The following is a 22493-nucleotide window of genomic DNA, read 5'->3' on the forward strand; positions in this document are numbered from 1 at the left end:
ATGAGGTAAGATTAATATTGGTGAATCAAAAATGTAAAATTTGAGATGAAATTAAAAGCTGTGTGTTTAAAAGGCCAACATTGTTTTTACTGTTGACTCTAAATTTGATGACTTAAGGATATTTTTTGCTTTTAAAGATTTATTTTTGGCATTAAACCACTAGGCCACCTGCGCCTGACTTAAGGGTATTTTTAATCATCAAGATTTAGTTTACATTTTTATACCGGAGGAGATCTGCAGACCTCATGCCAGTGGGCCAGTTATAGTTAAAATATGATATGATCTTGGGGGCCAGGTGTAATTGTATCATGGGCCAGATTTGGTCCCCGGGCCTTGAGTTTGACACCCCTGTTGTAATAGAAACATAGATGAAACAAAGCTAACACCATTATCAGGTAGAGATTTTAGGGTTGCTGCACACTTTTCAGCATAAAATTTTAGACTCTAAGATCAAAACAAAGACAAATGTAGGCATGTTTTTGCCCTGCATGGATACATACTTTTTGGATTTAATGTAGGGCTGAATGCTCTAATCAGTGCTTTATTTAAAAGCTCATTTTTGCAGTTTGTGAAGGCTTATTTAACGTGCTGCCTCAATCACTGTGACTGATATTAGAACAAACAATTCTACAGAAGGATAAATACAAAATAAAATAAATGTCTCAGTCAACGTGCTGCCAAAAATACTACCTCTGATGAAAGAAAATCTGACATTTTTTTAACCTGAATTTTAAAAATCGAATGTAAGACTTCAGGATCAATAGGAAACCTGTATGTTATTATTATTAGTAGTAAAAGTAGTAGTAATAGCAGTGGGGGGAGTTAAATAGTGGATGGAGAATATTTCCCTATGCTACAGCGCTTTCAGGTTTTCAAGGGCTGTTTGGGGCTAATCAATTAAAGTTTTGTTCATAGATGACTAATCCTGTGACAGCTGCTTATAGCTGCTGCTAGGGCTGAATGATTTGGAAAAATAATCCAATGAAGTTCTTTGTTTGATATGCTATTTTTTTTTTAAGTTCCTCATTTTATGTATTTCTTATTAAACAAGGAATAAATCATTCCATATTATAACAAACACAATATTTGGTAGACCAAACTAAGGCTTAGCAAATCGGAGAAAAGATCGGTTATTATTTAGACTCTTTGCATTTTTAATATAAATTGAATTGAAGGTAAGAAAAATCATCTCACAATAAGACATAAAAACACGGAAAGTTGGATTTTTTACTGATTTCTCTAAAAAATATAGACATGTGTAGAGCATAACAACTCTGCCTAAATATGCATTAAACCATATTTTGAAACACATTTCAGGTCAGTTTAATAAGTAAGTCATATTGTGATTTAATCCATTAATTTCCCAGCCCTGGTATTAGCCGGCTTAAAATAGTGAGCCATGCAGTGGTAAACCTGGTCGACTAAAACTATGACTAAAATATTTGCAGAGTAGACTAAGATTAGTTAAAAATAGATCTTTGCTGGCTAAAGGTAAGTTTAGTTTCCATCAAGATGACAAAAACTAGACTAAAATGTAATTTAGTTTTGTCTGACATGGAAAATCCATGATATTTCTCCACTGTGGGTAAATGTGTCAAAATACAACACATTTGTATCTCTTCTGCCTCTCAGCTGTAAAAAGCAGGGACCCCAGCATAGCACACACCACCATGATTTGGTACCCAATTCAGGCAAGAGAATAAATGATTGGACTTAAAGACCAAAACATGTGGACTTTTTATGGATTAAAACTATAAAGGGTAGAAATGACTAGACTTAAACTAAAAGGCATTTACTCTAAAGACTAAAACTTGGACTAAAATTAAAGATAGCTGTTAAAATTAACACTGGAGTCATGAGATTCTTAGGGAAATCAAAGAAACAGACTTGGACGGCTTCCCCTGACACTGGCTTGGTGTGAAATTTTTTGCAAAAAAACTTTAAGAGCCATCATTAATTCTCAGGCCTGTATCATTGTAATGTTCTTTCTTCTGTGTTCTGTTGTGAAAATATCAATATAAAAATGCATGTTTGCTTAAATTACTTTCTTAACAGTTTGACTTTAAATTCAATTCATTGCTAACTTTTGCAAATATTTAAAATACTAAAAACAAGACATTTCCAAGATTTCTGTGCTGGTGGTTCCTCTAAACATTTTTCTACTTACATTTTTATCCTTTTCCTTTTATATGTTTTTCATATTAATAATAATAATAATAATGCATGTTATTTATAGGTGCTTTTCAAACCACAAGCACAAGTTAGCAATAAGTTAAAACAGGTGTACTGAAAGAAATCAGTCAGACTGAGTATGCCCGTTTGAAAAGATGAGTTTTAAAACAGGATTTGAAAATGGAGAGACAGTTATGTCTGATGGGAGTTCCAAAGCCAGGTAGCAGAGCGTCTAAAGCTCTGGAGCCCATGGTGGTCAAGCAGGCGGGTGGGACAGTGAGGTGGAGAGATGCTCGAATAATTTTGTTTCTTTCAATTATGGAGTAAAATACCTCTTAAGATGTAGTTCTGGTAGTTCTGGTCCGCCTCTGCTCCCACCTTGATGAGACACGTCAGACCTTCAGCCATCACAAACTCATGGACCAGGTCTTTGTCATCCTAAAAAAAAAAAAAGAAAAAAAAGATAGAAATTATATTTTTACCACAGAACACACAAGCAGTGTACATTCAGGACCACACAAACCCTCTTTTCTTGTCGTTTATTGTTAGTTGCATTAACTTTTTTGACCACAGGGTGTCAGTAATGGTCAGGATTTAGATTAAAGTTTACATGTCCTCATAACTTTAAAGTGACTGGTTTAAGCAGCCAATGCACACTCCACATGTCAGCAATCATGTGTTTTGCAATTTTTGACACATCATATAAAAAAAAAAAACTCAGCTAGAAAGGATGCAGATAAACTGAAAAAGATAAATACTCCAGTTAGGAAGCTTTCTGATGATTCAATAATTTTTTCACTGTTGTTTCTTTGCCATCAGGTACAGGCATGACTTTTTATACTTTCACAGAGTTCAGTTTTAATTTACACACTGTGCTGTCTGTGATTCAAACATTCTTTTCACATATTGCTATACTGTGTGTCACTGTTTGAGAAGTCTTGTGTGAAGGCTCCAGAAAAATCCCATGTTATTTTAGATGGCTCCTAAAATAAATGCACAAACACAAATGCAAACTCCCACACATCCCCCTAACACACACTGTGAGTCCCACACACACCCACACAGATGCACACACCGGGAAAGAAATGCCACGTTGATGGAGATCCCGGTCATCATGGAAGCACACAGTGGCCACAATAACAACTGTGCTCTGCAACAACACACTGACAGCAACAGCCTATGAAATATGTGAGTGTGTTACCTGGAAAATTTGCTTTAGAGAGAACAGTGCTCGTCTCAAGTCCCGTCCATTGGAGTTATAAAGTCTTTCTGAAAATAGAGAGAGGAGAGGAAGTGGTTATTTTTCAAGAACAAAATCTAAGGTGATAGGTGAGTCGTTCTATAACCCACAGTGCTCCAACAATGTATGAAAAATCATTAAACGATGCTTCCACCCATCCTGATAAAAGCTTTTTTACACTATCAGACTGAAACAGTTTAATCACGTCATGTCTTTCATGACTGGATCAATAAAAATAGTTTGTAAAATGAGTCTCAGCTGTGCTAAAGCTGCATGATAGTTCTGGTGGATCCAGTGACCCTGCCTTCCTCTCATCACCTGTGGGTGTCACTTAGTCGCTGTCACCGTTTCCTCGCTTGCAGAGCCGCACGTGCATGGTCTCTCTCTACACACAAAAACTACCTGCACACACACTCCCACATGTGAGTTGCTGTGGTGATTAGAGCTGTATTGGAATGTTAATGAGCCGCTGGCTGGGATTCAATGGGGAGGTATTCAGGTCACAACATGGAAAGCACTCAGAACAAACGGATATAAGCTCTGATACCACCTCACTGATATGTAGTCTGATATCTCTCACTCAGCACAAACACAGCAATAGTCACTGCTGTTACAAAGAATTGAAATGTTTCTGTCAGCCTATTAAATGGACTTAGAGTCCTTCACCTTTATAACAGCCACTATTTTAAACTTCATCAATCTGGTTTCAGATGTTAAAAATTAAAATGCCACCAAAGTTGAGAGTTGCATTAAGCAGGCGTAAAATCTAATTGAAACGGACATTTATAATGTTAGAAAACAGCTTAAAACAGGCTGAAATGCATTCACATGCACAAAGAGGGTCCTGTGGGTATGAATGAAGAGCCACTGGGGTCTGATACTTTGCTCAAAGGCACATTGGCATAGCTCATGGGGTAAACAGACACCTCTCCACCAGACATATTCCTAGACTTGGTCTGACCAAGACTTAAACCAGTGACCCACTGGTTCCCAACCCAAGTCCCCACAGACTGTCTCGGCCCCCCAAAGAAGTTTATCCATCTGTCATTGGCCAGTATGGTGATCAAACCCATGACCTTAGTGCTATCAACACCAAACTCTAAAGTAGTGTTTCTCAACCTTTTTTCTGCCATGGCAGTCTTTAAAATGTGAAAAAATCTCAAGTCATCCCAGCCAAGGACCCACCACCGACTGTAATGTGAAATGGGGACCCAAACTTCTGATTTTTATGAGATGAATTCAACCAAAAAAGTGAAAATTTGGAGCTTGGAATGAATACAACCAAAGGCTGAACAAAGAGACTGACTCTTTCAGAGGATACACAAGCAAACGTTTTAATTCACTGTTTCACCATTATAACATATTTTGGCTGCTTTTTGAAAGGTGACAAGACATTTACAAATTATCATATGAAAACTAACTTTCTTTAAAATATTTCCATCCAAGATAACAGGATAAAGGAGTGAAGAGCTCAAGAAAATGATCAGAATTGACTCATTTTCCTGCAAAAAAAAGTGTATGGATAGATGTCGGGCTTCAATTTCAGATATTCTGCCTTTTTTTTTTTCCTGAAACCAGTGTGGGACCCACTTTTGGGCCTCGACCCACCAATTGAGATCCACTGCTCTAAAGCACTTTGTTAAAACAGTTAAATTCTTATATTTACATGAATAATCACTCAAGCATTCCAGCAAGGAACCTTTCTTGGTATTTTTGTCGACATTAAAACACACTGTTGTGTTTCAGCTCACCTGCCAAACTAAGAGAAAAAACCTGCACTACTACTGCACAGCTTGTACCGATGTATAACTTATTATTTGCTGACATCTTCACTGATGTTATTTCAGGGCATGTGAGACTGTTATATTTAGGGTCATTCTTGGTTGAATATTAAGTATTCTGAAGCCAGCCCTGACTATCCCAGGAGGGTGCCCAGGGTGCTGCTGAACCTCTGTTGAGAAAGACTGCACTAACCATCAGCTAACGGCTAGGAGCCAACTGAGTCAGAAGTAGAATAGGATTTGTAGACTTAGAGAAAAATGAGAAAAGTCATAAATGATCTAGATCAGTGGTTCTAAACTGGTCCCACCTCCTTGAGAAAAATCCCAACCCATTAAAAAAAACACTAAAATTTGTTTAATGAAAAATGTAGTTTGGACCCCAAATGGAATAAAACGTAACTGAACAAAGAGGAAAGACAAATATGTTTACTACATAATGTGTTTATTACATGCATGCATGCATCTTATTTAACCCAATTTTCATGAGTCACTTGGTTGAAATTTGGCAATTTCTAGAGTAATTCCACTCGTCTTGGGAAATCCAGCATTGTTATCCAAAGAAAAGGAGAAACTTGAGACAAAAACTGAAATGTTCTCATCATCACAGGAACCCTACAAAATAGATGCATTTATTTACTGTATATCCATATAAAGCAGTGGTTCTCAACTGGTGGGTCAGGACCCAAAAGTGAGTCGCAGAGCAGTTGTCAGTGGGTCAACTAGATGTCTGTAAAAAAAATGGTGGCAAAAAGTCCTGAAGTCCTCAGTGGACATGCATTGATACCTTTTATGTTACCCTGTTTTACTCTTACTGTTACTTAAATGTTTGAGCAATATTTCAAGTAATTTATCTCCTTTTCTTGCAGTGAAAGGATGACTTTCCCATGAAGTAATTTCCTAAGATCTTTGGAAAATTGGCAAAAATATGATGCTGGGGAAAGAGGGTATAAAACTTGTCACTTTTGTCCCTTTTCTTTTTTATATCATGTATTTTGGTCTTATAATAACTAGAAAAGCACTCAGAGAGTGCAGACCTCCACCATGAACCCTATCTCTCAACAGTAAAGAATTCTTAAAAAAATTCCTGGATCCAGACGGTGATCCGGATCACTCCTAAAATCTAATCAGTTCTTCCTTATGCCATTTCTGACATTTCCTGAAGATTTCATCAAACCGTCCATGACTTTTTGAGTTATGTTGCTAACAAACTAACTAACTAACTAACTAACAAACCCACCCGATCACATAACCTCCTTGGCGGAGGTAATAATAATAAACTTTATTTATACAACATGTTAAAAAACAGGTTCACAAAGTGCTTTGACAATAAGCAGAACAACAACTACGACAAAACTTCAAACACAACAGCAAAACATCACAAGAAAGACAAAACCCCAACAACAGAAGAACCCATGGAAGACTCTGCCAGCAACGTAGCTCAACATCATGAATCCAGTAGAACATTAAAAAGAAGAAAACTCGGTTGTTTGGAACCGCGCCGCAGAGCGATTCCTCCATCTCCCCCATCCCCCTCTGGCTTGCTTTCACACTAGCAACATCGAACCGTGCCAGGCCCACTTACGTATTTACTCTGAACAGCAGGTGGCGGTATGCACGTAGCTGGTTTACAACCCCACAAAGGAGGAGAAAGAAGAAGAAGCTACCATGGAAACCACTGGGGTCATGACCTGAGCAAAGATTGTTTTTGTTTTAATCTGGCAAAAAGTCCATCCTGCAGCCATGGATGATCAAAATCACTTTTAAGATGCCAGCAACTTTGCTCTTTGTATCTACACATCTACTGCAGCTCAGAGGATTAAATGGGCTCACGCTGCACAGATGCAGCGGTTTTTGAGGTGACAGGAGACTTTTGTTGCCTTTGCACTTCCTCTCACTGATTCCAACTTGTGTTCATCTGTAAGATGAGTCACAGCAGACCGTTTATTGGCTGGATTCTGATGATTTCCGCCCTTTATTGAGGAAAAATGTGAACAAACTGCCACGCCGTGGAAAGAAGTTTAGTTTTTATGATGATGTCATAAAGCTGATTTGACGCTCTGTCCCGTATCCGAGTGTGGTTGCATTCACATCTCATCTGAACCGAGCCAGAGTCCACTTGAATCGAGACCACCTCCCCAAGTGGGCCCAGGCCCGGTGCCCGGGCGCGGTTTGTTTGCACTCGCACTACCCAAACAAACCGGACTTTAGGCTCAAGTGCACTCGGATCTGGGACCGGGCCCCTTGTGTGAAAGCACCCATAGAAAACTCAGATCTGTAGGATTCCAGAGTAAAAGTGAAGACCAAGAATAAAAACCCAGAATAACCTAGACCAATCCAGGACTCACAGTAACCAACTACATTAAAAGAGACCCAAGGACCAGAAATGTAAAAGCATTCAAACTATAAGGAGTCACAATGCCATGAGAACCACTGACTTAAAGCTTCTGTCCATAGACATTTTTGCCATTTTTTTCTTGTGGCTCACATTCCTGACCCACTGGAAAGAGCTCTGCGACCCACTAGCAGGTCCCAACCTACCAGTTGAGAACCACTGTAGCATGACTTTTTGGTAACCCTAAATGTCTTCAGTAAACAGTAGATCATAAACATTTCATAATATACTAATATATAGCAGTGCACTCCAACAGCCAAAAAGGAGAGCACCACAGTTGACAGGTAAGCAGCAATCAGAGCCTGAGGGCTCTCACAGCTGACATCACTGAAGGTCATCAAATATTTATCACAATTTCACTGCATTTGCAAAATAAGCACTTGACTTGCACACATGGCATAAGCGTGGATTACATCAAATAACAATAATTTAATTTAAACAAGCAATGCTTTCTCCCTTGACATTCGTTTCACATGGATGAAGCTCAGGTTGGCTACGAACTACCCCTGAAAAATGTTGCTGACAGACAAACAGAGCAGATATTTTTATATTCTAAGGTCTTAAATACACGTTTCCTTCACACTTGCTAAAATAAAAAAAATACATTTTTAAGACTTGAACTAAGAAAATGAATACCACTTCTTGCACTGTAAAAATGAGACACATGATATTTCCCAGTATACCAGAGCTGAGGTGAATTTTCTGATTTAATAAACTGTTAAAATGTTAAATGGTATAAGGCAAAATAATAATATAAACACCCATATTTGATGATTTCTGGCACATTTAATGCCCCTATTCTATCAATGTTCAGTAAATTAAATAAATCATATATTTTTGGTGCTGAGGCTAAACCGTCTGACTATTGAAAAGCATAATAATTCTTTTTGTCAGGGAAGAAATGTCAAAATAAAGGTGGGCTGCAAGATTATTTAAGTGTGCAACCTGGTGGCCCAGACGTTAGAGAACTGGACTTTTGTTTCACAAAAATACAGACTTTATTAAATCACAGTGTGTCAAACAAAATCAGAAAGGGTCTGGGGTTCTCCAGGGAATTTAAAATGTCCAACTCTGAATTCCCTGAATTATGGAGAATATTTATGCAACAATTTATGGAGGAAGATGATAAAAATTATAAAAGGTTGACTAGAAAACTAAGACTGGATAAGGACATTTATTATTTAAAGTGCCTACTAAAATTTGAGACTTCTTCCTGGTAAAAATCAGACTTTTGAGGACTTTTTGTCCAAAATTTCAAATGTGCAATTTAAGACTATATAACTTTTCAAGGATCTGCAGGAACCCTGTAAGTATTTGCACAGAAATTAGATATTTTTTGGATAAATTGTGCCATTTTTGTAAACAAAAACCCTCTGGACCACATCAGAGTTTGGACATAAACTAATTTCTAACATTGTTAAGTATGATGTAAATATTTGATCCAAAATTACGATAAAAAGAAGCTACACTGACTTGGAAAATGAGAGCCTTCTTATCTTTGGTGATTGTTTTCAGCAGTGTTGATATCTCTGTTAATTCTATCAAATCTATTTAATCTTTAGTCATAGCTTTATTTTGTGTTGAAGTGAATTCTTAAATATATTTTTGAAATTATATAGAAGCTTGAACTCCTCTTTTTTCTGGTCGTGTACAGTCTTGGACGAAAATATTGGCACCCCTGGATTTTTTCCAGAAAATACACCATTTCTCCCACAAATTGTTGCAATTACAAATGTTTTTGGTACACACATGTTTATTTCCTTTATGTGCATTGGAGCAACACAAAAAATTAAAAGAAAAAATACAAAATTGACATAATTTTACACAAAACTCCAAAAAATGGGCCGGACAAAATTGTTGGCACCCTCAACTTAATATTTGGTTACACACCCTTGGGAAGAAATAACTGAAACCAATCACTTCCTATAACCATCAACAAGCTTCTTACACCTCTCAGCTGGAATTTTGGACCACTCTTCTTTTGCAAACTGCTCCAGGTCTCTTAGATTTGAAGGGTGCTTCTTGCAACAGCAGTTTTGAGATCTCTCCATAGGTGTTCAATGGTATTTAGATCTGGACTCATTGCTGGCCACTTCAGAACTCTCCAACTTTGTCTCCAACCATTTCTTGGTGCTTTTTGAGGTATGTTTGGGGTCATTGTCCTGCTGGAACACCCATGACCTCTGACACAGACCCAGCTTTCTGACACTAGGCCCTACATTGCGGCCCAAAATCTTCTGAGTCTCCAGTTTTCATGATTCCTTGCACACAGTCAAGGCACCCAGTGTCAGAGGCAGCAAAATAACCCCAAAACATCCTTGAACCTCCACCATGTTTGACTGTAGGTACTGTGTTCTTTTCTTTGTAGGCCTCATTCTGTTTTCTGTAAACAGTAGAATGACCTGCTTTTCCAAAAAGCTCTACCTTAGTCTCATCTGTCCACAAAATGTTCTCCCAGAAGGATTGAGGCTTACTCAGGTACATTTTTGCAAACTCCAGTCTGGCTTTTTTATGTCTCTTTGTCAGCAGTGGGGTTCTTCCTGGTCTCCTGCCATAGCGCTTCATCTCATTCAGATGACCACGTATGGTCCCAGCTGACACTTTTGCACCCTGAGTCTGCAGGACAGCCTGAATTTGTGTGGAAGTTGACTGAGGATGTTTATCCACCATTCCAACTATCCTGCGTTGCATTCTTTTGTCAATTTTTCTCTTCCGTCCACGTCCAGGGAGATTAGCCACAGCTCCATGGGTTATAAACTTCTTGATTATATTACACACAGTGGACAAAGGAATGTCAAGATCTCTGGAGATGGTCTTGTAACCTTGAGATTGTTCATATTTTTCCACAATTTTGCTTCTTAAGTCCTCAGACAGTTCTGGGCTCTTCTTTCTCTTCTCCATGCTTGGTGTGACACACACAGACACACAACACAAAGGTTGAGTCAACTTTTAGACATTCTAACTGGCTTCAGGTGTGATTTCTAGATTGCCAGCACCTGTTACTGCCACAGGTGAGTTTAAATGAGCATCACATGCTTAAAATAAAATGATTTACTCACAGTTTTAAAAGGGTGACAATCATTTTGTCCGGCCCATTTTTTGAGTTTTGTGTATAATTATATCAATTTTGTCTTTTTTCTTCTGATTTTTTGTGTTGTTCCAATGCACATAAAGGAAATAAACATGTATACCAAAAACATTTGTAACTGCAACATTTTCTGGGAGAAATTGTGTATTTTCTGGAAAAATTCAAGGGGTGCCAATATTTTTGTCCAAGACTGTATCTGTGAAGTTAACCAAACAACAACATACACATGATCAATAAAATGACAGATTTCCTCTTTATTTCGTCCTCCTTTTTAATTTTCATGCTGAAGAGGGAGAGTACGGCTAAACAACAGAGTGATTTTTCCAGCGTGCTCCTCTTTAAGCTCAGCGTCTGTTAAAATAAACGTCCATACTGTCCATTATGAACAGTTGTCCATTTAACTGTGTGTCAGCAGGGGGTTTGGGGACCTGCACGAGTAAATCCTTGGTTTGCGTGTTACTGATAAATCCTTCAGTCCATCAGGAGGGGTTGTGACTTAAAAGTGCTCCGAGACTAACGTCCTGTCTGGACCTCTGTGGTAACCGCTGCTAAGCTGGACGAGGCTAACCCAACCCACGGCCCGGGTCAAAATCATTATCATTCCCCACAAAAACAATGAATGACTATAGTCTGCCTCTCCATCTGCTGGACCCTCTCTGTGAGATCTAAAGCAGCTTTTATGAAAACATCTGTGGTAGACTTCAGCAAAAATAATCAAAAAATCTAAATCGTAAGTGCCAGGAGGCAACTGGGACTGATGTTCCAGGGAAAGGGACTCTCCGACCAAACCGACCAGAAAAGGCCAAGAAACAATAGGAAAAACATGAAAACACATGACAGAGACGGGCTAAGAGACGGGAGAGGAAGGAAAGGAAATAAAGGGAAGGAAAAACAAGACAGAACAGAAATAGAAAAGAAAAGGAGGGACATGAAAGGGAAGAGACTCAGTGACATGGGACTCTCATTCTAAAATTAGCATGCATGAATGTCTCTGCCATGTCATGCTAAGAGCATTTTTTTACTTTTCTGAGTTCTAGGAGGCTGCAGGAGTTCAACTGCAGTAATCATTACTTTTATGCTACGACAAAGGACTTCAGTTTTGCTGAAGGAAGAACAGTGTTTGTTACATTTATATTTATAGCTGCTTTACAGGAGCATTGACCTTAACCTTAAAGTCACAAAAGACTCCAAACTGCATCCCTGCAAAGTCGTCTTTTCAAGCCTGCTTGATCCATCACCTTGGTCTTGTTCCAGGGGGTCGGGAACCCTTGGGGGTCATGAGACACTGAGAGGGGGTCTCCAGATGGCTTAAATATATTTATATACATATATTTATATATTTGTTAAATTTCACATTTGCCACTTTACACCAATTTTGCCAAATGTATCCCATTTTTGCCACTTTTAAATCTTTTCACCACTTTTTTTCTGCATGTTTTTGCCTCTTCTAAACCAATTCTTGCCTCTTTCCACCTGTTGCTGCCTCTCTTGACCCATTATTGCGCCTATCAACCAGTTTTTACTCCCATTTTTTTTCCCATTTTAACCACATGTGACTATTTGTTATGACCCTTTCTGCCAATTTCTGCCTCAGTTCACTCATTTTTGCCATTTTTTGCTTGTTTTAGCAATTTTTTTTATCAAATTTTGTCTACTTCTAACCCATTTCTGCTACTTTTAAAATCCAATTTCAGCACCTTTTCCCCCATTTTTCTTTTTTTTCCCCCCATTTTTAGCACATTTCAGCCCATTCTCATTCTGTGTTTTAAGAAAAAGGATTGATATTTTTAAGAATGCTAATTACTGCGGCACAAAATAAAAAAATCTCTACATATTTGTTTATCTGATAAGAGTGGTTATTATTCATGTTAAACGTAAAACATGGATATGACTGATTAACTCTAAAATGGACTATGGTTTTGCTGACCTCCATGGACCCCCAGTTTGGCTGGGCCCCAGAAAGCTCCCCCTTTATCCCCCTTATGAGCAGCCTTGTCTGTACATGACTGTTCTTGAATGTGCATAACTGTGTTCAACCACCTTCAGGTACAGAAGGGGTCCCCGGTCTCTGGCACCTTCATTTTGGGGTCTGGGGGTGAAAAGATAGAGAGCCAGTGCTCAAGGGTTCCCTGGAAGTGACTCGATGATGCGGGGAACCCTTCATTCAGGCGGTCATGTGTGATATTTTTGTTCTCTATCAGGAGATGGGCTGTCAGCTTAACCTTTAAAAACGACGTCTGCTGTCCATCAGGAGCATGTCAGCAGTGATAAGCCTTGAACTTGGCCTGATGTCGTCCGCTGTGTTGCTGGTGATGCAGTCAGGTGTGAAAACGTGGGGATAGAGGAGTTTTAAACTGAGTTTAGCTTTGGTTTATAGCTCCCTGGCAAACACACACAACATATGATCCTGTACGCTCTAATATTGGAGGTTTCATTGTTGCATAGCAAACATTATGGTCCTGTTATTAGCAAGCTATTGTTGGATTGAAAATACACAAGCCTTGTGATAGCTGGATATAGATAATGTACAGTACATAACGTGCTGTTGGGACACATTGTCCCAGAGCTGAGCTCCATGCCAGAGAGGCTGAAGGCAGGATCAGAGCTATTAGCAGCAGAAGCAGTTTGGTACACCAAAGGAAACCCTTCTGTAACACACTGGTCTGAATCATGTGTTGGTTGTTTTCATTAAAACAGAGATTTGCTTAAGCTGCTTTCACACTTGTACAAATGTTCTGAAGCTGTATGTCTGAATGCAAACAGTTGGATTATTCTGGAGTTTCTCCTGACAGCTACCTAGTGAAATATCTGCTTGACACGACTGACGGCATGCATCCATTATTGTCCTGTCCAGGGTGACAGGGGGCTGAAACCAATCCCAGCTGTCACTAAGAGACGGGATACACCCTGGACTGGTCACCAGTCACTCACAGGACTGACGCAGGAGCGCTCACAGCAAAGTTAGAGGCACCAATTAACCTAACGAGCATGTCCTTGGTGGTGGGAGGAAGCCAGAGAGAACTCACGCATGCACAGGGAGAACATGCAAACCACACATCACACAGAAAGGCCAAAGCCAACCAGGAACCTGTTTGTTTTTGAGGCAACAGCGCTAACCCCTGCACCACCGTGTCGCCCACCAATAATGCAAGTCATGTGTAAAATTAATTTCATGGAAACTTCAGATATTCAGCTGTTAAATTTTAATGGCAAAGTTAAATCTCACAGTGATGTCATGATGAAAATCTTGCTGACAGTCTTATCATAATTAGCCTTTTGCTCTAGAGTTAACACAGTTTGACATGCTAAATAATCAAAAAGCCTTTTCTCATTGGCTCCGGCTGTCTGAACACCGAGAGTCGAGAGAGATGGCGCCTCCACGCTGAAACGTATTCAAACAAATCACCCTCACCTCCAACCTCAGGGTCTAACAGTCTGACCGCTGCTTCAGTGGCTGCATCTCTCTACAGCAGAGATACTCAACGTGTGGCTCTTTAATGATGATGTGTGGCTCTTTAATGTCTTTATTTAAAATATTAATCCCCAGAAAACCTTAAAAATGGAAAATTTGACCCCAGAGATTATCCATAAATCATCACATTAATCAGTTTTTTCCCCCACACTTATACAGCAGGTTTTGATGGTCAAGCTTTATTTTTTTGTTTATTTCCAATGCCCTTATTTGCATTTTTTTGTCCTTTTTTTTTTTTTTTTTTTACATTTTTTGCCACTTGTAATCAATTTCTGCTACTTTTATCCCATTTTACCACTTCTTGTAGCATTTTTTCAACCACTTTTGCCACTTTGATCCAACTTTTAACATTTTTCATTTTAGACACTGTTATCCTGCTTATTTACAATTTTTCGCCCTTATAAGCCGCCTTTTCCATGAAATGCCAATTTTCCCACCTTTAACAGCTTTTTTGCCCATTTTAGTCACTTTTCACTCATTTTTTGCCGCTTCTTGACCACCTGTAACTTAATTTTTTGTGACTTTGCACCCATTTTTGCCGTTTTGCACCCAGTTTTCTCCTTTGTATGCCTCAAACCACTTTCTTTTACAACCGTCCTCCACCCCAGCTCCTCCTTTCCAGAGCAGCCGAATGTGAATAACAACTATAAGTGCAAATTTAACAACTGCTCATTTTCTAATTTTCCATCACTTTTAGCCACTTTTATCCTACTAACTTGCAATTTTTGCCCAAATAAGCTGCCTTTTCCATCAAATGCCAATTTTCCCATCTTTTAACAGCTTTTTTGCCCATTTTAGTCACTTTTCACTCTTTTTTTGCTTCTTCTTGACCATCTGTAACTTAATTTTTTTTATGTCGCACCCATTTTGCCACTTTTCACCTAGTTTTTTCCATTGTATGCACATTTTGCCACTTTTCACCCAGTTTTCCCACTTTTTTGCTGCTTTTTGACCATTTTTACCACCTTTGACTTATTTTTATTGCCACTTTACACCATTTTTGCCCCTTTTCACCCAGTTTTCCCCATTGTTTGCCACTTTTTGCTGCCTTTTGACCATTTTTACCACCATTAACTTTTTTCATTGCCACTTTAAATCATTTTTGCCACTTTTCATCCAGTTTTCCCCATTTTTTGCCACATTTTTGCTGCTTTTTGACCATTTTTACCAACTTTAACTTATTTTAAATGCCACTTTACAGCATTTTTGCCACTTTTTAACCATTTTTACCACCTTTAACTTATTTTTATTGCCACTTTAAACCATTTTTGCCACTTTCCATCCAGTTTTCCCCATTTTTTGCCACATTTTTGCTGCTTTTTGACCATTTTAACCACCTTTAACTTATTTTTAATGCCACTTTACGACATTTTTGCCACTTTTTGACCATTTTTACCACCATTAACTTATTTTCATTGCCACTTTACAATATTTTTGCCACTTTTTGATCATTTTTACCACCTTTAACTTATTTTCATTGCCACTTTAAACCATTTTTGCCACTTTTCATCCAGTTTTCCCCATTTTTTGCCACTTTTTTGCTGCCTTTTGACCATTTTTACCACCATTAACTTATTTTTAATGCCACTTTAAAACATTTTGCCACTTTTTGACCATTTTTACTACCTTTAACTTATTTTCATTGCCACTTTAAAACATTTTTGCCGCTTATTTACGTCTGAGATTGTGGCTCTTGCAAAGGTATCTTTCAACAGTTTGGCTCTTTGGTTGAGCAGGGTTGAGTAACGCTGATCTACAGGGAGAATAAAATAACAGCAAACACAAAATAGGAAGATAACCCATCGTAATGAGGCAGCCGGCCTCCCTGGTCTAACAGAGCAGAAGGGAAAATAGAGAAATGCTGGTTTGTGAATGGAGGACTTGCCTGTCCACGTGTCTTTTCTTGTAATTCTCTTTTTTTCCTGGCCCCAGGTTTTATTATTGTCACAGAAAAAGCTGAGAGACTCACTGGGATGTGTCATTGTGGCTTGTGTGTGTGTGCTGGTGTGTGCTTATGGCTGCGGAGTGTGATTCTGTGCACACTTCCATGTGTACGCTTGTGTCTCTGTGTGCTGAGTGCAGACAGAGATGAAGGAACGACAGGGAAAGAACATTTTATTTATAGGTTCCTTTTGAGTTTTACGGTTTTGTTTTGGAAAGTTCTTTGTTTTTAATTCATTTCGTTACCATTACCTCACATTCAGAGCAATTAGTCAGCCTGAACAAGTCAGCTGGGCCCACATTCCACCTTAAAAATTACATTCTCTAAAACTGGAAGACACATCTGCCAAGAGGATAACTTATTTAACCTGATGCAGTTTTGTTAGATTAAATAATACCATTTGTTCCAAAGGCCTTTAATGATGTTAAACAGAAAAAATGCTATAATAGTATATTTCTACATTCGGGTGTCAAGGCTTAACTGGTGCTGGATTATCTGGTGACACTGTGTTGAACATCATACCACGCAGCTCACTTCCTGATATTAGGAATTTATCAGTGCCTTTAGAGACTTTAAAGTTAGTTTTTCAGAATCCCAAACTATGTTTCAAGAGATAAATATTTTAAAATACATATAGGTGACTTTGCAGATGCCTGCTCAAAAAAATACAAACAGTGGTGGCTCATTTTTTTATACTTTGTGACTATGAACTAATTCTGAGTCCCAGTTCTCCCCTTAACCCTCAACCTTAACCCTCAGTCTCAAAATGCGCGTTCCCGTGAGGTACGAGGGCTGTCCCAATTCTCCCAAGGGTTGAGTTGAGGGGTGAGTCTGAGGGCGTTATCACCCTCAATTTTGAGATGTTCCTGGAGCTCCCTTCGAAGTCATAACTGCTATTAAGGGGTGTCCCATTTCTAAGTCACCAGATGGCCCTTACTCTTGGTTTTGAGGGGCGAGTTAAGTCTGAGGGTTGGGCTTAAGGGTTAAGGGGAGAAATGAGATTCAGCCTAACTTTCCTAGCAACATTATTGTCTCTAAATTCCCTTTATGTAGTTTAATAATGTAGTTTTAAAAGTAAATTCAGGAATAAAGACCACGCCTCTATCTAATCCCATCATGCCTCACTCATTCATGTATCTCTGACTCTGCTTTCACATCCCTTCCACCCAAAACCCCTTTATTTCTAATTTCTCTCTTACTTATTACAGGAACCACTGGGGGCTCCTTACTGAGAGCAGCAAGGAGAAGTCCCCCCACCCAGAGTCTCTCCCCCTATGGTTCCTGGACGTTGCTGACACCAGCAAGTCATTGAACCCCTCCGTCCAGGTTTTAAGCTCTCAAACTCCCTTCAGCTACGCCATCACCAGCTCAGACCAGTCAATCATCCATCTTAGATCAACCTCCACTACCAACCAAAGTCCCAAACCTTCAGCTTTCCTTAGATCGGACCAGCTCTAACCTGACACACTAGATGGATTACACATCCATCTGGTAAACCTTCCTTAGACGGTGTTTGGGAAAGAGCAGAGCCTTTGCAAAAAACTCAGAGGGTGATTGGATGAACATTCTGTCACGTTCTGTCACATATTTACGGGCCAATCAAAGCAAAACACGTGACAATGTATCCCCAAACTGAGGGGCGCCCCTACAGAGGTGTAAACGCCATAGAGAAGTGCATGGCGAGAACCATGGCGACTGTAGACATGTCAGTAGTGTCGACTTTGTCAGAAAACAACTCACTGCTGTTCTTTGTTCTTCTTTAAATGAAGAAATGTCATCTAGTTCTGGATCTGTTGCTGCTTGTTTACATCACGACTCTGCTGCGCCTGAAAGTACTGCCCCTCGTCACTGATTGGTTCTGTCTAGGGCTGCAACTAATGATTATTTTTTATGTCGACTAATCTATCATAAATTTCCGATTAGTTGATTAATCGCAGTTATTTGGCGTGTTATTTTAGATCCACATTTTACGTAAATAGTAGCAGTTCACCTGCCTTGCAGGTTACAAATAACTAAATGTTGGCTTTCTTTAAAGTGACTGGTATGTTCATAAAAATAAAAAAGCAAATAGCCCATCCAAAGTCCAAAAGTACAAATAAAGCTTGATGTCAACAAATCAAACCTCCTGACCCCTCACACCAAAACAAGTCTGTGCTCACGCCGGTACCATGGATCAGAGTGTCCAGCTACTGTCAGCAGTTTAAAATGCTGAAAGGTAAAAACACATGCAGGAAAAAGTTTTTTTGTTTTGATTGTCTGGCAAGAAACCTGCACTCTCCAAAAGCCTGAAGTGGAAAGTTGAGACAGAAAACTGCAGATTTAATCATGGAGTGGATTGGTCAGTGTGTTTTTATCATGCATCATATTAAGAAACACTAGCTGTAAAAACATGGATCAGTCATTTAGCCACTGCTGCAGGGATTAAAAGACAAAAGATATTCTAAAAAACAAGACATGTATTTTCCTCCTCACATTTTCTGGATGTAAGAAGAGGAGTTTCAGGAGGCCTGATGTGGCCCCCTTTAAAATAACTTAGTGCCCATTCTAAAGCAAAAATCTCTGGCATCCAAATCTCACATTGCATGCAGTTTTGTATTTTATTTGCATCTTTATTCTGACATTCTATCAGGAGTCTGGCCTCCTCTCCTGCACTCACTGTTTCTGCCACGATGCACACACACATGCTGTGCTGCAACTGGGATTCCTGCTCTGTGCTGGTCTTAAAGATGTCACAGTGCCGGTTGTCTGTCATGTCTTATCTGTGATATGCCTTTCTTTTTCTCAATGAGTAGGTGTAAAGTGTAAATAAACTCTCTAATGATACAGCCACAGTGAGAGCACCTGTACTGTATGTGCACTGGCCTGCGCTCGCATTTGTAGGCGTGTCCTTTGCAGTCAAACAGGGATTCCCCCAGTACCGAGGCTGCCTGCTTAGTCGTTCACGAGTGGTCAGATCCCTCCCTCCCATCCTGCTGTAATGAGATTAGTGCTGTGACCCTTCAGCTTTGACTAATCCCTCAACATTTACTGCACCATCTACACGTCTCCAAACAGAATAACACACAGGCCAGCTCGGGCTACGCTTCCTAATCCACAGCAATTATAGTTCAAACCGCACGCTATTTTGTTGTACCGCTCAAACACATCAAATGCAAAATCCAAGAGTCCGCAAATGTCTGAAGTCTAATTCAGCTCCGGTGGTCAAAGTAAAGGGCACCCACAATCTACTTGACTTTACTTAATCCCCAGAATTAACAATAGGCAGCGAGCTCAGCAGATGTTTCCTGAAGGAGAGCGAGGAGACAGTGATGTTAAGGTAAGACTGTGAAGGCAGAGAATCACACAATTCACTCAGGCATAAATAATACAAGCATCTTCAAGGGCTGTGAAAAGTGTAATAGCTATCCATCTCTATTCTCCGCCTCTTTTCTCAGACTCAGTTTTTCCTTCCCCAGACGTTAGTGATGTTGGTTAACCCTCACCACCAGCATTGTGATGCTGTCGGCCACAGCAGCAGCTTTCCTTTTTAGAAAAGGCCATAAAAACCCGCAGCATGCTACCTGACCAGCACTGAACAATGAACGGACCAAGTTAGAAACGAGTCAGTGGTCATAGTGGAGCGTTTCAGAGCTCACAGCTACAGAAACAGATACTGTAAATTCCTCACCCAGACCGTAGACAGAAAAACGGACAAAGATCTGACTAAAAATGACCACTGTGCTCCAAATCTACTGAACGTGCAAAGGATTAAAGTTTCAAAAGAGATGTATCAATTTTTGTCTTTAAAGCTGGTTTTAACTGTTCCTGAATGCAGAAATGAGTTATTTCATGTTGAAGTAAAATTGCAGGAACTATAAATATAATAACAAGGGGATTCTCTAATTTTAACCGGCATTTTAAGGGTTACATTTCTGAAAATGTATCAAAATTTGATATTTCTCATCCAGTCCCATGTTGATTAAAAACTTAATGCAAAACAAGTGTAGAAAAATATTACAGTATAATATTTTTAATGCCTATTTAATGTATGGCTGATCATCAACTCCCCCAAAGCTTCCTGTCCCTGAAAGATCATTAAATTCAGAAAAGGAGGAAAAGAAGATGTTGTGGATTTAAGAGTGTCCTGTGGTTTTAAATGTCTGCAGCTGTCACATCAATCCCACAAACAATTAATGTAACAGTGTTAAAATTACTCCATCCCTGTTTTTACAGAAATGTATTTTTCAGTCATACTTATATGTTTTTTAAAAAATGGTTAAGGTTGGCAAAAGTGTTACAAAAATAATGGGTGAGTAATGGTAAAATGGGTTGTGGAGTGGCACAAAGGGACATAAATTGGTGAAAAGGTGTTAAAAACAGGAAAAAAGGGGTAAAAGTATCAAAAGTGTCAAAAATACTGCAAAAACAGTGAAAAAATAGAAGAAAAGTGGAACCAGGAGGATAAAACATGCTGTAAAAGTGGTTGAAAAGGGGTTAAGAATGAAAAAAAATGTGCTAAAGGAGAAAAAAGTATTAAAAATGGGTTAAAAGTGGCAAAAATAGTGCAAGGAATTAATGACAAGGGGTTAAAAAGTGGAAAAAAAGAAACGTGGCAAAAATGGATAAAAGTAGGTAAAACATGCAGGAAAAGGGGTTAAGAGGGGTTAAAATGTTGCAAAAATTGGTAAAAGAGGAAAAAAGTGGCTAAAAAGTATCAAAAGGGGTTAAAAGTGTCAAAAATGGGGGATAGATAGGGATAGATCTCACTGGTAATGACTAAAAATGTCCTGCTTATGAAAGAAAATACAAATACTACTGCAATAATATTTAAATCAGACCAACATATTTATTTTTATAATTTCTGTGTATTTGAAAGTCCGGCCCCCAGGGTCTCTGTCGAGAATAAATCTGGCCCTTGTGCAGATGTACTTGATGACACCTGATATATGGTGTCCATTTTTTATTTTGACATGAAGACGCCGTGTTTAACATGTTTTTAAAGTCTTACAGTGTGAACATAATGGATACATTTAAAAGGTGCTGCTCATGATTGACATATCCAAGGCTGTGAAAACCCCTTTCAAGGAAATCCAATTTGCATGTAGTTTATGAATTTTTTTGTTCATTTTTTGTGTTATATCACATTCCAAACAAAGGGATTTTATGCCATTAAACTTGCATTTAAAGGGTTAAATTTCTGAAAGTTAAATAAAATGGGATATTTCTCATTAGGCCTTATGTTGATTAAAAACTTAGGGCAAAACAAGTGTGGAAAAAATAGTGTATGGTGTCCATTTTTGGACACAAAGATGCTGTGTTTAACACTTTTTTAGGGCATCTGAGGTTTAAACTTCTATAAATAATTATTAGATGTTCAAATCATTGGAAAAACCACGACATTTCAACATCAGTCTTTATTTGTAGTGCTGCAGATTCACATCTTTATAAAATAAGAGTGATTTATTGACTGAATAGGGATTCTTCCACCTTAGCTCATACTAACTGCTGCCATCCATCCATCCCCTCAGTGTAAACTGTAATGCAGCTGCCCGCCACTAGTAGTCACTGTAGCTCCAGTAAATAGATACTATCATGCTGCCACAAAGCTCTTCAGCCTGAATAAACAATAATGAAATGAATAATGATAGCATCTAATATGAGGGCTGTTCTCAAATACACTACATGGACAAAAGTATTTGGCCACACCTGTTAATTACTGAATGTAGGTGTTTCAATCAGACTTGCTTCCACAGGTGTGTTAAATGGAACACCTAGCCATGCACACATTTGTGATCCTAAATGAGTCGTTCTGAAGAGCTCAGTGACTTAAGCTGTTGTACTGTGATGGATGACACTTTTGAAATAAGATAGTTTGAGGAATGTCATCTCTGCAGGATATTCCACAGTCAACTGAAAGTGATATTTTTCAAAAGCATTTAGGAGTGCCTATAGTGGTTTAAGGTGCGCCCCCGTACTCGGGCGGCCTGTGGCTCCCTACCTTCTCATCCCTTTTTCTGACTCTATCCTCTTTCCTCCTCTATCTGTAAAAGGCACTAAAAGCCCCAAAATATATTTTTTAAAGAAAGCGGAAGCATTTAGGAACAACAGCAACTCAACAACGAAGCAGAAGACCACGTAAAATCACAGAGCAGGGGCAAACAGTACACAAAATCACTATTGCTCCGCTGATTCCATAGCTGAAGAGCTCTGAAATCTCACTGGCATAAATATGAGCACAGAAACTGTGCAGAAGGAGCGTCATGAAACTGGTTTGGGCGAGCAGCTGCACGTAGGCCCCACATCTCCAAGTCTAATGCCAAAGTGGTGTATAGCAGTGGTTCTCAACTGGTTGTAAAACTGTTTTCAGTGGGCCAGGAAAATGTCTGAACAATATATGCTGGTATAGGTCTATGAAATACTGAAGTGG

At 39.0% G+C, this 22493-nt stretch overlaps 1 protein-coding gene across 6 annotated transcripts in view; it reads right to left on the reverse strand.

Annotated features, from left to right (window-relative positions):
* Window positions 1–22493, reverse strand: part of fhod3a (formin homology 2 domain containing 3a) — a 118366-nt gene that overhangs the window by 44963 nt on the left and 50910 nt on the right. For all 6 annotated transcript variants that reach the window (XM_041808734.1, XM_041808733.1, XM_041808735.1 and 3 more), the window contains exons 4-5: window positions 3374–3441; window positions 2505–2610 (exon numbers count right to left, since the gene is read on the reverse strand). In XM_041808734.1, the coding sequence (XP_041664668.1) occupies window positions 2505–2610; window positions 3374–3441 (174 nt within the window). The remainder of the gene's footprint in view (window positions 1–2504; window positions 2611–3373; window positions 3442–22493) is intronic.

Source organism: Cheilinus undulatus, linkage group 16 (assembly GCF_018320785.1).
Source record: "Cheilinus undulatus linkage group 16, ASM1832078v1, whole genome shotgun sequence".
NCBI classification, from domain to species: Eukaryota; Metazoa; Chordata; class Actinopteri; order Labriformes; family Labridae; genus Cheilinus; species Cheilinus undulatus.